This window comes from Copidosoma floridanum, unplaced genomic scaffold, assembly GCF_036245765.1.
Source record: "Copidosoma floridanum isolate Cflo_tuat_1 unplaced genomic scaffold, Cflo_Japanese_pri ptg000029l, whole genome shotgun sequence".
Lineage (NCBI taxonomy): Eukaryota > Metazoa > Arthropoda > Insecta > Hymenoptera > Encyrtidae > Copidosoma > Copidosoma floridanum.
In genome coordinates, this window is record NW_028321906.1 from 8,322,744 (window position 1) to 8,337,909 (window position 15,166).

Here is a 15,166-nt window from a genome sequence, read left to right on the forward strand (position 1 = left end):
GAAAGTGTCGCGCAATATTGAAGAAATGGTAAGTATTTCAAGTTTAGCAGAATTTTTTTTTTTGGTACTTAACTGACGAATCCGCGTCTGGAAGTCCCTGTGGAATTTGATTGTACAAAAGTTTAACTTAATGTTACGCTAATATTTTGAAATCACGTCTGGTGTGACTTTGCAACATGTGCTCGATAAAAAAACTAGAGTTACGAGAACTTCTTATTACAGGGAATTTTTTAACTATAAATGAGTTCGAGTTTTCCTTTTACGGTATTCGGAGTTTTTTCGCTGACGTATAAGATCAACTCGTTTACGAAGAATGTTGCATATTTGTTTTTTATTTTGGTTCAATTCAAATATACATTGCATGTTATATACATTTTATTTTACGGTCAGGAGTTTTTTTTTGTGCTAATTTAAAAATCAAAATTTTTTTATCCAGACTGAATCGGATGCCTATTCTATAGTCATATTTCGACACGCTGCTATCATTTCGTGTTTATTTATATTATGTTTACACGTAACGGTTAGTACTTTATAAAGCGTGTGAATAGTTGAATGTTTATGCTTGAAGCCAAATTGTTCATCTGGTATTAATTGTTTTGCATTGCAGGAGACAATGTACGTATTGGTTTAATAACGACTATTTAAATACCTTGTTTTTTTTCAAGTATAGGTGCTATTTTAACAACTTTCCATATGTTTGGATAATATGCGTTGTCGATATTATTAAAGAGAATTGTATAATTATTTGTAGTACGCGTATTTATACGTTTTGTAACAATATTTAATATACCGCCATTCCCAAAAAGTTTAATTATTAAAATTTTTCATTACAAAATGTGTTTTTCTTGTATTTAAAAATATATTTTGGTGAATATGTTGTTAGGATTCAGTGGTTGGTTTCGCTAAATTTCGTCAACATTTTTTCGTTCTCGATTATTTTAATTAAATTTTCGATGTCTAGGTATTTGTTGGTCATTCTATTCATATCATTGGTCATTTTTAGTTGGTTTATATCCAAGTTAAGATTATTAATCATACTTTGTAAATCATCATCAACTACATGTATTTAAAATATGTAACGTTCGGCATGGGCCACGGTAGCTCAGTGGCTAAGACTGCGATTCTCGTCACTCGGGGGCTTGTGGTAATACACGCTCATGGGTTCAAGACTCGGCCTTTTCTCACTTGGCTCGCACCTCTGAGAAACATTCTTCATGTGCGTTTTTTCAACTGTGGCCGATGGTTCGAAAGCGATGTAAATATATACACTGCAATGTTCATCAGAATGGATGTCATTATTATCCAAATACTGAATCAAAAGCTTTCTCTATATCAATTAGGCATGCCACTACCATTTTTTGCTCATTCATGTGTTTATACGTATCCTTCAAAACTTTGTGTAATGCGTGTACCGTTGAGTGCTTATATTTAAAACCAAATTGTTCGTCAGGAATTATTCGCTCGGTTATGCAATGATCTTGAATCTGTTGGTTAATTAAGGATTCAAAAATTTTGCTGATGCTAGGAAGTAGGTAATACGGGCCTATAGCTTTTTGCTTCTTTTGGGTTCTTGTCTTTTTTAAGTATCGGCCCTATCTTTACGGTTTTCCATGAGTTTTGGTAGTATGAATTATTAATAATTTTATTAAAAATGGTTGTATAATTTTTTATTGTTTCTTTATTCATATGTTTTAGAACTATGCTTGGAGTTCTTTCAATTCTTAATGAAGTTTTGTTATTTGGATTTTTTTGAACTGAATTGAATATTAATAAAATTCTGACGAAAAATGGGCACAAAGTGCAAAAAAATGCAAAAAAACGCCCGAATAGGGACTCGAACCCTAGACCCTCAGATTAAAAGTCTGATGCTCTACCGACTGAGCTATTCGGGCAGATGACATGGACAGCCTTTGTGTTGTACTTAAATTTGGGGCAAATTTTTTGCAAAAAAATTTATTTTGTCATCTTTATGTCAATTTAAAGATGAGTTTCAGTCATCTTGTTCTATCAGATATCTGTAAGGTATCTTGATGACAACGCGTAGTTTTTGATGTGTTTACATGTGAGTGCCGTCCACTGAACGTGAAGAACCAATCAGAGCTCACCAATAATCTAATCGTTGACCTTCTAGAAATCCCATTGGATACAGAAAAATCGTCCAATTTTTACTGGACCGCGGATTGTAAACTCTCCCGTTTGCATGAGGATTTACCTTTCTTTTTCAAGACTCATCTCGTGTAAGTATTATGCGATTCTTTTTCTATTCTCGTTGACATAGTGCGGCGTTGTTTTGCGGTGAGTTGTACTAATGAAAAATCCAAGCAATCCGCGATAATTGCATTATATTGGTTCAAAGTGTTTTTTAGCCATGATTCCTCAATATCTTGTCCTGATGTTCATTGCAATATTTTTACACGATAATCGTGAAATCGCTGGTCCAAGTGCGTTATACTTATTTGTTGACAGTCCCGGCTAGTAGTTAATTACCACGTACGCGTCACGATTAAACGCTCGTTTTTTTGGTAATAACTTATTGTCAATGAGTGCCCTTACATATCAATTTGATGGTTTTATCAACTTCAACTGTGGATTTGTTTCATTGTCATTCGTGTTTTACGTCTTAGAGTGGGGGTTATGTTTGTTGTCCCATGCTGATAGCGGACGATGATCACCTCGCAATTATAGTAACCAAGTGTCCAAGTTTTAACGCTAGATTTTACCATTTGCAGAGTCAACGACATGAAGCTCAACAAGCTCGTGACCTCTTCGAGGAGGAAAAACAGGAAGAGGCACTTCACAGCTCCTTCGCACATTCGGAGACGGCTCATGTCCGCGCCGCTGTCCAAGGAACTCAGGCAAAAGTACAACGTCCGTTCCATGCCCATTCGCAAGGATGACGAAGTTCAGGTGAGTCTTTAAACGTTACGCATTCCATAACAAGTGAAACATGTGCGTTCATGAGTAGCAGACAAATCACAAACAACGCTTGTTCATTATTGCTGAATTTATTCAATATTGAAATGATGATCCAAACCATTCACATAAGGTGTGATACAGAACATTATTAGACATGGTTAATAGGGTTTTCCTATTTACTTTGTTTAAAGTGTTTCCAGTTCACACCTGATGCAGAAGAAATGGCACTGATTATTTTTTACCCATGAACAAAGTGTTTCAAGCATTCTTAGTTTGATGATTGAGAAGAATCTTACCTTTTTAGGTCGTAAGGGGCCACTACAAAGGACAACAGATCGGCAAAGTTATTCAAGTTTACAGGAAAAAGTTTGTCATTTACATTGAAAGGATCCAGCGTGAAAAGATGAACGGTGCTAGTGTTTACGTAGGAATTGACCCCTCCAAGGTAATTTTTCTATTCTTGTTATATTGACTGTCCTGAGAGAGCTGACGCATTTAAATTACAATTGTATGATGATATTAAACCATTCACTAAGGTTTGGACATCGAGTTCAAATTGTTAGTTACTGGCAAGGTTTTCTTGTCTGTTAATAAGCGTTTGAATTCCATCCAATCACTGCCGACTAATTGGCTCTGACTTGTTAATTTTTATCGATTAGATGATTGTAAACATGTCGAACATGAAATTGATTTAAATATTTGTTTGGTTACAGACTGTTATTGTTAAGCTAAAAATGGACAAAGACCGCAAAAAGATTATCGACCGAAGGAGCAAGGGACGTTTGGCTGCACTTGGCAAGGATAAGGGTAAATACACCGAAGAAAGTGCTGCTCCAATGGAGACCGCGTAATCGTTACCAACAGATTGCTTTATTGTATTACTTTAAAATAAAGTTTCGAATGTCGATTCGAAATTTTTCGTTTTTTTATTTATTTCGAAATAATATTAAAAAGACCAATGATTGTTTCTTCCAAAACTTATACGTTTATTTTACAAAATAAAATGGAGTTCAAACTCCAAAAAGATCTGAGTTAAAGAATTGCAGTCATAATTGACAATCATTTCAACAAACTTTATTACGAAACTTGCTATAAATATTCAAATATTACATTTTATGATCACAGCATTACTTTTTTTATATCCATTAACACATGATCCTCTGACATTGTGCATAAAAATCTTTAAAGAAAACCAGTTGTTCAGTGATGAACTTTGTTATTATGCATTTATATAAACTTGAAATACAAGTTTCTCAATCGTATACTCAATATACAATTACATTATTTCCCAATAATACTTTTCAATGTTACCTACCATTGTTTCTTACTTAGTACTCTCATCAATATTTTATACATATTAACAAACTTACGTTAAACTTACTTTGATAACTCACTCTGTTTAAAAATTTATTTTTACAACAAATTTGAAATATAATTCAACTGTGGAACATTAAATACACATTGTAATACTGGAATTTTCAACGACTTGCTTTCAAAAACTAAGTTTTGAGACATTTATTTTTTTTTTACAAACTTTCATTGACAAAAATAGAAATTATTTCATAAGAAAAATTAGTTGGAAAGAAAACAATTACTTCCGAGCTACAGCAAGAATACGTAAGATATATAAGAAAAGATTTATAATATCCAAATAAATGTTAATTGTAGCAAGTATGTATTCTTCAGGAGATAGAGTTTTCATCAAGAGCTGAGTATCAAAGATTATGAAAAAAGAGAATAAAAGTGCACCTCCAACACAGAGAAGAAGCTCCATTGCGTTACTTTGGATGAAAATTTGGAGTAAACTGCCTATCAGAAGCACACAGAGGCAAGAGAATAATCTAGAACAATTAATAAAGAAAATTGTCAAGTTTACAATAAGTAATGGACAAACTTTTATGTTTATGAAACTATGAATAGTAATATTATGTAAGAGTATTAATTCAAAGTTAAATAATCTAATTTATGCCAAATAAGCTTTTTTCCATACCCAGCGGCCATTGCAGAGAAGTCACGTTTTGTTTGGAAAGTAAATCCTGTTAAGGCAATAACAACAGTCAAGGTGATAAAAAGAGCTTCAACAACCAGAACTACATCATACAGGCTCACAACTATGCCAATTGTACAAGCCTGTACAATCGTCTGAAACGCAAACATTTGTTGCATTAAAATTTACATCTTATTAATAACAAATTTTTAATCGACAAATATACTTACAAATAGTGCTAAAAGAATCAAATTCGTTGGATGTTCTCTGCTCTTGAAATGCAGAACGATAAGGATGGCAAATGTAGCAAAGAATGAGATCATGATAGGCCATGGGCTGTGATGACAAAACAATAAATGTATAAGAACAAGTACAAAATTTTTAGAAACTAAACTTTTAAATATAAATACTGGTGTATACTACAAGTATATGCATTACTTTTCTTGCACATAAGCTTTTATAGGATTGACGAAACAGAAGACCCCAGCAATAATCACAGTCATGAGCAACTGCATACTCAAAAGTCCATAAACCTTACGGATAAAGGCTACAAGTAAAAAAAAACATTCTACAGAACATGTAAATGCACAACGCATTGCTTTGAAAGAAAAATCCATTGTATTCTCACCCATGCGAATTTTAATAGACGCATTGTGCACGTTATTGTGGTAGGCAAAATCATTTTGTATGCTGGACCTGGACTCCTTGCCTCCGCCTTCAATGTCGCTCTCGGACAAAATCAACAGCGGTTCAGTCAACATTTTGTCAAATTCTGCAACAAAAAAATTAACGCAAATAGATAAGTATATTTCCTGACGTCACAAGAACTACATTAATATAATCAGAACTGCGTCTCAAAAGCACAGCAATTTCGCAAACACAGAAATCAATAATAAACCCAAACAACTATGCACATAGAAGACATGATAAATAATATAAACTCAATAGGCGTAATGAAAAAAGACTGAAAAAGTATGGGGTACGTCTAACCTGTGGATAAACACAATTATTCCAGGGATACGTTTAGCAACACTAGTATCTACACACTGGTCTCATGCAAACTGTCACGACTATTGTGATGATAACAGCTGTGGCATGGACACGACACCGATAAAAGCCAAATATGTCCGCAGACAAGCCTATTCTGCAACTTTGCTTTCTTCTGTATTGTGGTCTGTGATATCGTTCTGTGACGTCCGGACTCCAACAATTTTCAAAGGTAGCAAAATAGACCGATAGAAAATCCCCTGAAATAAAAAGTTGATGCTCGAAGGGTCGTTTTTGATATTATACGTAATTCAATGCGTAGATTACGATAAAAACACTTAGAACATTGAAAACTCTCTTGGGAGCCGTAAAAACAGCGTTTAAAACTTATTTTGCTAATATCTCGTAAACGGTTGAAGATCGAACGAAAATAAAAATACCAGCGGGTAGAGCGGAAAATTTCCTACCGATTTGGTATTTTACTTTTGTTCGGTCTCGCTGAAAATTTCGAGGTAAAAATTATTGAAGGTATTTTTTCCTCAATGCTATAGGAGAAAGTGAGACAGGAGATACACTGTATGTCGAAGCCGATCAGCCGGAGAGTCGTGGAGAAGGGGGAGAGGATCAGAGCTATATAGCTATACCTATATATGTATGCTTGAGGCGTTTTTAGATCGACTGACGGCCGAAATTTGATTTTTGGCTTTTCAGTCAGAAAATTTCCTTACGATTGCATTGATAACGGAAAAAAAATTGTTCCCCCCAAATTTTTTTTTTTACGTTTTCAACAATTCTGTATCAAAGGAACATAATCAATTTTTTTTTTTTTTTTTTTTTTTTTTTTTTTTTTTTTTAATTATATTTGCTTATCGCTATGAATTAATTATTTAAAAAATTACCCTGAAATTGTTGCGTGCACGTGTACTATAGCTTACAAAACTGTAATAAAAGAAATAGTATGTAAAACTGTTTTATTTATTAACAAATTAATTTGTAACAAAAATATATGTAACATAAATACACTATATCAATTGGACTTTATTTTATTCAAACGTTACCGTCTAACGAGATTAAAAGTATATATAACGACTCCGACTATATTCATCAGCGTATATATCTATATACATGCGAGGAGCAGCCGACGATCGTTGGAGCACACAACTACACTTATTCCCGCGCTCTCTGTCTCAAAATAAAAATACCAGCGTGTAGAGCGGAAAATTTCCTACAGATTTGGTATTTTACTTTTGTTCGGTCTCGCTGAAAATTTCGAGGTAAAAATTATTGAAGGTATTTTTTCCTCAATGCTATAGGAGAAAGTGAGACAGAGAGCGCGGGAATAAGTGTAGAGTTGTGTGCTTCAACGATCGTCGGCTGCTCCTCGCATGTATATAGATATATACGCTGATGAATATAGTCGGAGTCGTTATATATACTTTTAATCTCGTTAGACGGTAACGTTTGAATAAAATAAAGTCCAATTGATATAGTGTATTTATGTTACATATATTTTTGTTACAAATTAATTTGTTAATAAATAAAACAGTTTTACATACTATTTCTTTTATTACAGTTTTGTAAGCTATAGTACACGTGCACGCAACAATTTCAGGGTAATTTTTTAAATAATTAATTCATAGCGATAAGCAAATATAATTAAAAAAAAAAAAAAAAAAAAAAAAAAAAAAAAAAAAAATTGATTATGTTCCTTTGATACAGAATTGTTGAAAACGTAAAAAAAAAAATTTGGGGGGAACAATTTTTTTTCCGTTATCAATGCAATCGTAAGGAAATTTTCTGACTGAAAAGCCAAAAATCAAATTTCGGCCGTCAGTCGATCTAAAAACGCCTCAAGCATACATATATAGGTATAGCTATATAGCTCTGATCCTCTCCCCCTTCTCCACGACTCTCCGGCTGATCGGCTTCGACATACAGTGTATCTCCTGTCTCACTTTCTCCTATAGCATTGAGGAAAAAATACCTTCAATAATTTTTACCTCGAAATTTTCAGCGAGACCGAACAAAAGTAAAATACCAAATCGGTAGGAAATTTTCCGCTCTACCCGCTGGTATTTTTATTTTCGTTCGATCTTCAACCGTTTACGAGATATTAGCAAAATAAGTTTTAAACGCTGTTTTTACGGCTCCCAAGAGAGTTTTCAATGTTCTAAGTGTTTTTATCGTAATCTACGCATTGAATTACGTATAATATCAAAAACGACCCTTCGAGCATCAACTTTTTATTTCAGGGGATTTTCTATCGGTCTAAAAAGACCTCAAAGGGCTCAAAGTTTATGAAATCATTACAAGACGTCATAAGACAACCTCACAGTTAACAAATAGCGTGAAATTGTAGATAAACTTAAAGGTCTGAACTTTTGGATACACGTCATATTGTCATATATCGTAAGTCGTCAATACAAGCATTTACACTTATACTACAATCACACACGTCGATTTGTCACATTGCATGAAATAATTACATGACTTACTCATCGACATTCGACGCGATAAAGTTTATAATTACCTGTTATGTCCAAATTATGTTTTTTTTACAGACACTCGTAGTAAAGAGATTTTCATACTTCATTTTATTTCAACTTACCCTGTGTACATCCCCTGTTAGTAACTTGAATAAAAGTTGGCCATTGATTTCCAAATATGCCTAGTTATGATTTTTAATTGAAGAAATTATTACGATGCTCCGAAAACTCATTACAAAATGTTGAAAAAAATATATCACCTTAAAAAAAAACAAAAAAAATTGTATCTATGATCATTTAAAAGCCTAAATTATACATTATTCACGAGTGGTAACGTACACACATGCAAGAAGCAGTAAGAAAAATTTTAAACTCCAAAATTAGCGACTGCCGCGCGTCGTCGCCTTTTCCCGCTGCAGTTGTCCTGTGTTGAAAAAAAATGTCGGTTACTGTCAGCCGGCGTGAAACTTGTTTATTTTAATAAGTGAACCTTGCGTGAAATAAACAACTCATTTTCTATTTTTTTATACCTTTTCTTTTTTTTAACTAATTCCAACACTTGATAAGTATGTGTATTGTACTTTTAGTAGTCCTTTTTCAACAAATTGCAATGTGATAAAGTGTAATTGACCTAACCCTTCGTATATATACGTTATTTGTTTCAAAGTTTTTTTTGTTTACTCTAAGAAAACACGTTTGCGGAAATCAAGGTTATGTGAGTTAATAAGTTATTTTTTCAAATTTTTTAACTATCTAACCTTAAACACTTGTAGGAATTGTACGAAAAAAATTCAAGTATCTAATATTTTTATTTACAATTTTAAATTGTTATTATTTTTATAATAAAAAGCATTTTACTTACACCGTTCGTATCATTTTTTTTTAATTTTCATACAAATGTAAAATTTAGCTATCAGTGAAAGTGTAATGACTTTAACTGAAATGGAGCCAATGAAGATTCATCTGGATGCATTGGAAATGGCAGGGAAAATGGTTGATAAGCATATTGTTGCTGACAGCAACTTTCCAACTCTTATCAACTTGATGCATTACAATGTCCAAGGGGGTTCAACAGTCAGTGGACTTGATATTTATGATTATCCAAATTTGAACGGGGTCTCCATGGGCTTAACTAACATTAATCAAATGAAGATGCACAGCAAGATACCACTACCTTCTGAAGTGATGGAGCACTTTAGCCGTATCCTTTTGATGCACTTGTAGTCAATGATTACATTTTCTTTGAAAATCAGTTGCTAAATACTTCAACAATTATAAAGAAATCAATCAAACATCTATTTCTTAATAACGTAATTCAGATATGCAATGTCATTGTATGATGGGCTTATTTACAGATATTTCCAAGGCATGGCTCACTATTGACAGTGATATCTATGTTTGGTCCTACGAAAATGAGTATGATTGTTTGTTAATTTAAAAAAAAAACGTAGTTGTACAATGTAATATTGTGTTAATTGTTTCTTTTCAGGTCTGATGTAGCGTACTTTGATGGTTTAAATGAAACTATAATAAGTGTTGGCCTTGTAAAGCCAAAAGCTGGTATTTTTCAAAATTACGTCAAGTACCTGCTTATCTTAACAACCACAGTTGAAATTACAGTGCTTGGTGTCACTTTAAATGACAATGATGGTTGTACTTTATGGTTCAATTTAATTGTCTTGTACAGTTTGAGATTTCATTACTAATTAAGCTGAGTTTATTGTCAGGTGTTCAAGGAGAAATGCAACTCGTACCAGAGCCCATTTTCACCGTCACAACTGATGGAGTTGCAATAACAACAATCGCAAACTCGAACAGTGGACGTATTTTTCTTGGAGGGAGAAACGGTTCTCTGTACGAAATTTACTATCAAGCGGAAAGCAGTTGGTTTGGCAAGCGTTGTAAAAAAATCAATCATTCAGAGGGAACATTCTCGTTTTTAATACCAGCATTCGTGTCGGTTGCTCTAAGCGAAGAGGAATCAATTACTCAAATCTCCGTTGATGACTCTCGGAATATTCTCTATACACTGGGTGACAAGGGCACAATAACCGTCTGGGACATAGACGGTGGTGGCGCATCCAAAGTTACGTCGTTATCGCAAGCAACGCTTGTGTCAAACGTCACTCATGTCGTTCAAACTTTGGACAGCAACAACTTTCGTCCTTTGGTCAGTATCTCATCGATTAATGAGTCTGAATCCTTGCATCTGAATTTGGTGGCGGTCGCCGCGACGGGTACGAGATTTTATTTTAGCTGCACGTCTATGTCGAATCCATCAGCGAGACCCCAGTGTCTTCAACTCATTCACGTCAGATTACCACCTGGTTATTCAGCCAATGCCCCAGTCATGCGTCCGAGAAAAGTACAAATGGCTCACTATAAAAAAGGTACAAAACCACAAGACGGTGTTGCTAAAGAACATAGGGAAAAAACGTAAAAGCTGAAATATTTTATTTTTTAGGCACGTTAATATTGATTAGTGGTGGTGAAGCTGAAAGTGCATGGTGCTTGAGTAACGATGCTTATCCGTTCTCCACATATCTCGCCGAAACTCAAAGTATTTTACCTCTCGACAGTCCAGTGTGGTCACTGGCTGAGATTCCTGGAGAATCGGCGATTCAAATTGAAAAACAATGTGGTGGTCTTGGTGACCCTCCACTCTTAGTGCGCCAACACATGGAACCACCCCGTAAATTTATACTCCTTACAGCCCAGGTGTGATGTTTTTTATTTATTTAATTTTTTTAAAGCCAAATCTATTCATTATTCAATAAAAAAATTTTTTTTTTCTTTTTAGGGTGCAATTGTACTTATTCAAATGCGGCCTGTCGACATTCTGAGGCAGCTCCTTTTAGAACAGCGTGGTCCTGACACAGACGCTGTTCGAGCTTACTTTCAGACACAGTCACCAGAGCAAGCTTGTGCGACATGTCTTATTCTTGCGACATTGGAAAGCTCACAGAATGCTCAGGTTTATAATTATATTTAAATTTTTTCATTCAGTAATTAAAAAATTACTAAATATTGAAAAGTTAAATGTTCAACTTCTGTAAATTAAAAAAAAAAATTATTTAGCTGGCTGAATGGGCTACCAGAGCTTTCTTTTTGTACGGTGGTCAAAGGATAGTTCAACCTACTGATCCTCATAATCCATTTTTCAACATTACTGCAGGTATTAGATTTTTCTCAATAACTTATGTACTTTATCAGCACAATAAATCGGTAAACAATTAATCAAACCCCAGTGGCAAGTGATATGCGTGCAACTTCGACGCCGCGAGTTTCGTGCTTCGACAACCGTACTCAACTGTTTCAACGCACGCCTCAACAACAACCACAACAGCAACAACAAACTTTCCCTCAGCAAAGTGGACCAAGTGCCGACTTGCAGCAGTTTTCATCCAAGCATGGTGGCCTCTACCTCTACATCGGACGCATACTTAGGCCTGTTTGGAGTTTGCGTTGCATAAAGCAGGAACAAGTCGACGGCAAGTCGCACTTAATGAGTACTGTTAACGCTAGCCAGATTGGTTGGATATTAGGACACCTCCAAGCACTGCGCGCTTTCCTTAATAAAAACACTCATATAACCAAACTGTGAGTTTCTCCACAATATGGTATAACTGAGCAGCTAACAAATTACTAATAAAACTTTTCTTTTAGACACGGTACAATGAGAAGTATTACTGATGGATTTGACAGTACAATAAACAGTAACATTCAAGAGCCAATTGTGGAAGAGAGAAACTCTTTGGATGCCCTGAAAATTTTCATTACTCACGCATGTGAGATTCTAGGCTTGTGGAAAATTCTTTGCGAAAATCAATTGCACAACATTGTTAGCTGTCTGTCAAAAGACCAGATCAATCAATTTTGCATTGCAACGTTTCGTGATTTAATTTTGCACGGACACGAGTATTGTTCATTACTTATTTTTAATCTGATTGAAAGGTGAATAGTTTATTTTGTTTCTTGGCTGAAAAATCATTTTATCTCTGCCTTATAGTTATGAAAATTATTCTTGTTTACACATTTTAGTTATCTAGGGGATAATGCGTCCATTGATACTGTAAGTGCAAAATTACGCGAAATATGTCCAAATCTTTATCGCAGCGAAGATGCGGTTTGTTCAAAAGTAAATATATATTTGCTATTATCAATGCTCTCCATCTAAAAAAAAAAAAGCAATGTACTTAATTATTTACAAACTTTAACAGGCAAATGAAATAATAATAAAAGCAAAAAACTGCACGAATTTGGAAGAAAAAGATTCGTATCTCCAATCGGCGTTGAGGGTTCGTTCGACAATTCTATATCATTCAATTTAACAGCTAATTATATTTTTAATTTTTGTACTTTTATTTATATTTTTAATTTTTATACTTTTATTTATATTTTTAATTTTTCACAGTTGTGCAAAGAAGTAGGCCCTAGATTAAATATTGGCGCAGTCTGTCAACAGTTTGTTGCCTGTCACTTTTATCACGGAGTTTTACAGTTGTGTCTTAGCTGTGCAGAAAAAATCGATCCCAATAATGGTGCCGTACACTTTTACAAAAATAACGAACCCATTGATGATCAAGAAGGACATCAAGCCTACTTGAAAAGGTAAAGTTATTAAACGTTGATCTGAAAACCAATTTATTATAAGAATGATTTTTGTTATAGACTAGAAATCTATAAAGAATTTACTGCCATGCTTGATTATCTTTATAATCAAGGTATATCCAATTCAATGGCCGTTGTTACTTCAGCAAAGGAAACTGTAATCAAAACTTTTTTTTTCGCTTAAGAAGCTTATATTTGTAGAGTTTATCCATGTATCGATCATTTGTTACAGATGAATAAAATGATTCAAGAAGCATTGAACTCCTCCTGTGAAATTCTTCATATTGCAACATATAGTTGGATGATTGATAAAGGACTCGATGGTCAGTTAATCGCCGCAGCGACACCGTCATTAGAAAATTATTTAATTCGCGTGAACGCACCAGAACTGTTGTGGCAGTATTATGAAAAAAATAAAAATCACGCTGCTGCAGCTAAAATTCTTTACACTCTAGCAACAAAAACTGGGTACGTCATTCATTTCATTAATTTGATGTACTAGCAATGTGATTTTTCTTCTATATCTATTTTTTTATTTTTAAGAACTGAAATTACATTGCCACAACGAGTAGAGTATCTCGCGCGAGCTGTGGTTTGTATGAGAAGCGATGAAGCCGGCTATGCACCACATCTTGGAGTATTTTTAAGAGAACTTGAAGACAAAGTTGAAATTGCCCGAATTCAACAGCAAGTAAATACAGTTTCACAATTTTCTATAAATCATGCGGGCATGTGTGCGCGTGTCAGTAGTAAAAATATATAATTTTTTTTTTTAGATTCTTGATACCATTTGCAATCAACAAGCACTTTTCGATCCTTTAGTAGTTCAAGATGTTAAAGTAAGATTAAATTCGGCTCTTCTGGACATAACTCAGGTATTTGAAAATTAGACACTGTAATGTAAAATGCAAAAACTTGATTATAATTTATCTTATATATAATTAGCTTTATGAGGAGTATGCAGAGCCTCTTAAGTTATGGGAGTGTAAGTTGGCTATTATCCACTGTTCTGGTCATCAAGATGTAATGTTGATCCAAGGAATCTGGAGGAACATCATTGATTTAGGTTAGTGAAAATTGTTACTCTATTCATTAGTGAACTTGAGAAAATTTCTTGATTGAATTATTTTTGCATTAGAACTAAAAAATGCCTTGGGAACACCTGAAGATAAAATGACTATTCTTACAAGCAAAGTAAGACTACTTGGTCAAGAATATTGTGGTACACCCCATTGTTTCCCCATTGGTAAGTAGATGCTAACTAAAGTAAGCATATAAATTATTTACAACCGTGATAAATTTCTTTTCAGATTTCCTCTCAAAAGAATTGGAAATTAAAGCTTGCAAGCTTAAACTATCTAATGATCATATTATAACATGTTTTCTTCAATTGGGCGTATCGATAGAGGAACTTATTGATCATTATGACAAGTACGTCAATTTTAAGTGTTCAAAATGTTTAGTAATAAGTTTTGGTTACATTAAACTAAATTTTTAATTTTAGAATGATTGGAGGCAATAATCGGGTATGGCTTAACGAAGGAAATGAATTCCATTTGATTGAATCAACAGTTAATCTAGTAAATTATTTCATCACAAATTCCAATATTACTAATGCTTTTGTCAGGTAAGCCTTGAATGTTACAAAATTGAATTTAAGTTGAAATACTGTAAATATTAACAAACTGTCAATTTTAAGGAGAAAAGTCATCACACGGTGTCAAGATGTTATATCAAAATGCTTAACGATATTGTTTAGTAGACCAATTGGGAATGAATTAACTGCCAAACTAAGATCGATCCAGAGTGTCCTTAATCGTCTGTAAGATACTAAAAATTTCGTATAATTATGGATGTAAGTTCAAGTGTAATGAGCCTGTTGTATAAAACTTCATTGGAACTAACAATTTTGTAAAAACTTGATGTAAAGGCAACAAATCAGTAATAAAATAATGAAGTAAGATTAAAGTTACAATAAATGTAAGATTTTTTTACCTTAAATGCTTATACTCTATATTTGTATTACAACAGTTTATTGTTTTAATAAAAAAAAATGTTAATACTCAAATAAAAAATTTATTAAATTAATATAGACCTGGCCTATTACCTAAAACACTCTCAATAAAAAAACAAACGTTTTATGTGAAAAAAATTAACGTTTGACATCTTAGCAGTTAAA

At 33.7% G+C, this 15,166-nt stretch overlaps 3 protein-coding genes and 1 non-coding gene across 7 annotated transcripts; 2 read left to right on the forward strand and 2 right to left on the reverse strand.

Moving 5' to 3' along the window:
• Positions 1-1,819: 1,819 nt before the first annotated feature.
• On the reverse strand, positions 1,820-1,892 carry TRNAK-UUU (transfer RNA lysine (anticodon UUU)). Its single transcript has one exon. It is a non-coding gene; the product is annotated as a tRNA-Lys (tRNA).
• A 291-nt stretch (positions 1,893-2,183) lies between these two features.
• On the forward strand, positions 2,184-3,830 carry RpL26 (ribosomal protein L26). 2 transcript variants are annotated; one of them, XM_089595914.1, is made up of 4 exons: positions 2,184-2,237; positions 2,730-2,907; positions 3,221-3,361; positions 3,630-3,830. In XM_089595914.1, exons 2-4 carry the CDS (start codon positions 2,740-2,742, stop codon positions 3,765-3,767), a joined length of 447 nt encoding a protein of 148 aa, XP_089452040.1. In that variant the 5' UTR covers positions 2,184-2,237; positions 2,730-2,739; the 3' UTR covers positions 3,768-3,830. The 2 variants fall into 2 exon arrangements, with proteins under 2 accessions (XP_089452040.1, XP_014205212.1); XM_014349726.2 differs by having other exon boundaries at positions 2,232-2,295.
• Positions 3,831-4,391: 561 nt separating this feature from the next.
• LOC106637085 (protein lifeguard 4) lies at positions 4,392-8,621 on the reverse strand. 3 transcript variants are annotated; one of them, XM_089595913.1, is made up of 6 exons: positions 8,499-8,621; positions 5,532-5,675; positions 5,342-5,450; positions 5,134-5,239; positions 4,907-5,058; positions 4,392-4,757 (listed from the first exon to the last, which is right to left on the reverse strand). In XM_089595913.1, the coding sequence occupies exons 2-6, from the start codon at positions 5,662-5,664 to the stop codon at positions 4,508-4,510; spliced, it is 750 nt and encodes a 249-aa protein (XP_089452039.1). In that variant the 5' UTR covers positions 5,665-5,675; positions 8,499-8,621; the 3' UTR covers positions 4,392-4,507. The 3 variants fall into 3 exon arrangements, with proteins under 3 accessions (XP_089452039.1, XP_014205210.1, XP_089452038.1); XM_014349724.2 differs by lacking the exon at positions 8,499-8,621 and adding an exon at positions 5,925-6,125 and having other exon boundaries at positions 5,532-5,689; XM_089595912.1 differs by lacking the exon at positions 8,499-8,621 and adding an exon at positions 5,894-6,125.
• A 164-nt stretch (positions 8,622-8,785) lies between these two features.
• Positions 8,786-15,007, forward strand: Nup154 (nuclear pore complex protein Nup154). Its single transcript, XM_014349753.2, has 22 exons — positions 8,786-9,091; positions 9,287-9,577; positions 9,696-9,792; positions 9,866-10,026; positions 10,104-10,766; positions 10,841-11,094; positions 11,177-11,350; positions 11,455-11,551; positions 11,625-11,976; positions 12,043-12,330; positions 12,418-12,514; positions 12,597-12,674; positions 12,791-12,987; positions 13,048-13,144; positions 13,220-13,455; positions 13,531-13,678; positions 13,764-13,862; positions 13,933-14,053; positions 14,126-14,233; positions 14,298-14,418; positions 14,492-14,614; positions 14,687-15,007. The coding sequence occupies exons 2-22, from the start codon at positions 9,304-9,306 to the stop codon at positions 14,811-14,813; spliced, it is 3,912 nt and encodes a 1,303-aa protein (XP_014205239.2). The 5' UTR covers positions 8,786-9,091; positions 9,287-9,303; the 3' UTR covers positions 14,814-15,007.
• Positions 15,008-15,166: the final 159 nt, after the last annotated feature.

What these genes read in the sequence shown, in the direction of transcription:
- RpL26 (XM_089595914.1), top strand. Translation starts at nt 2,740, where the DNA reads ATGAAGCTCAACAAGCTCGTGACCTCTTCGAGGAGGAAAAACAGGAAG. An exon ending in GCAAGGATGACGAAGTTCAG is followed by an intron (nt 2,908 to 3,220) that starts GTGAGTCTTTAA and finishes TTACCTTTTTAG; the next exon opens with GTCGTAAGGGGCCACTACAA. An exon ending in TAGGAATTGACCCCTCCAAG is followed by an intron (nt 3,362 to 3,629) that starts GTAATTTTTCTA and finishes GTTTGGTTACAG; the next exon opens with ACTGTTATTGTTAAGCTAAA.
- LOC106637085 (XM_089595913.1), bottom strand. Translation starts at nt 5,664, where the DNA reads ATGTTGACTGAACCGCTGTTGATTTTGTCCGAGAGCGACATTGAAGGC. An exon ending in GTCTATTAAAATTCGCATGG is followed by an intron (nt 5,451 to 5,531) that starts GTGAGAATACAA and finishes TTTTACTTGTAG; the next exon opens with CCTTTATCCGTAAGGTTTAT. An exon ending in TGATTCTTTTAGCACTATTT is followed by an intron (nt 5,059 to 5,133) that starts GTAAGTATATTT and finishes TTTGCGTTTCAG; the next exon opens with ACGATTGTACAGGCTTGTAC.
- Nup154 (XM_014349753.2), top strand. Translation starts at nt 9,304, where the DNA reads ATGACTTTAACTGAAATGGAGCCAATGAAGATTCATCTGGATGCATTG. An exon ending in AACACTCATATAACCAAACT is followed by an intron (nt 11,977 to 12,042) that starts GTGAGTTTCTCC and finishes CTTTTCTTTTAG; the next exon opens with ACACGGTACAATGAGAAGTA. An exon ending in ACTCTAGCAACAAAAACTGG is followed by an intron (nt 13,456 to 13,530) that starts GTACGTCATTCA and finishes TTTATTTTTAAG; the next exon opens with AACTGAAATTACATTGCCAC.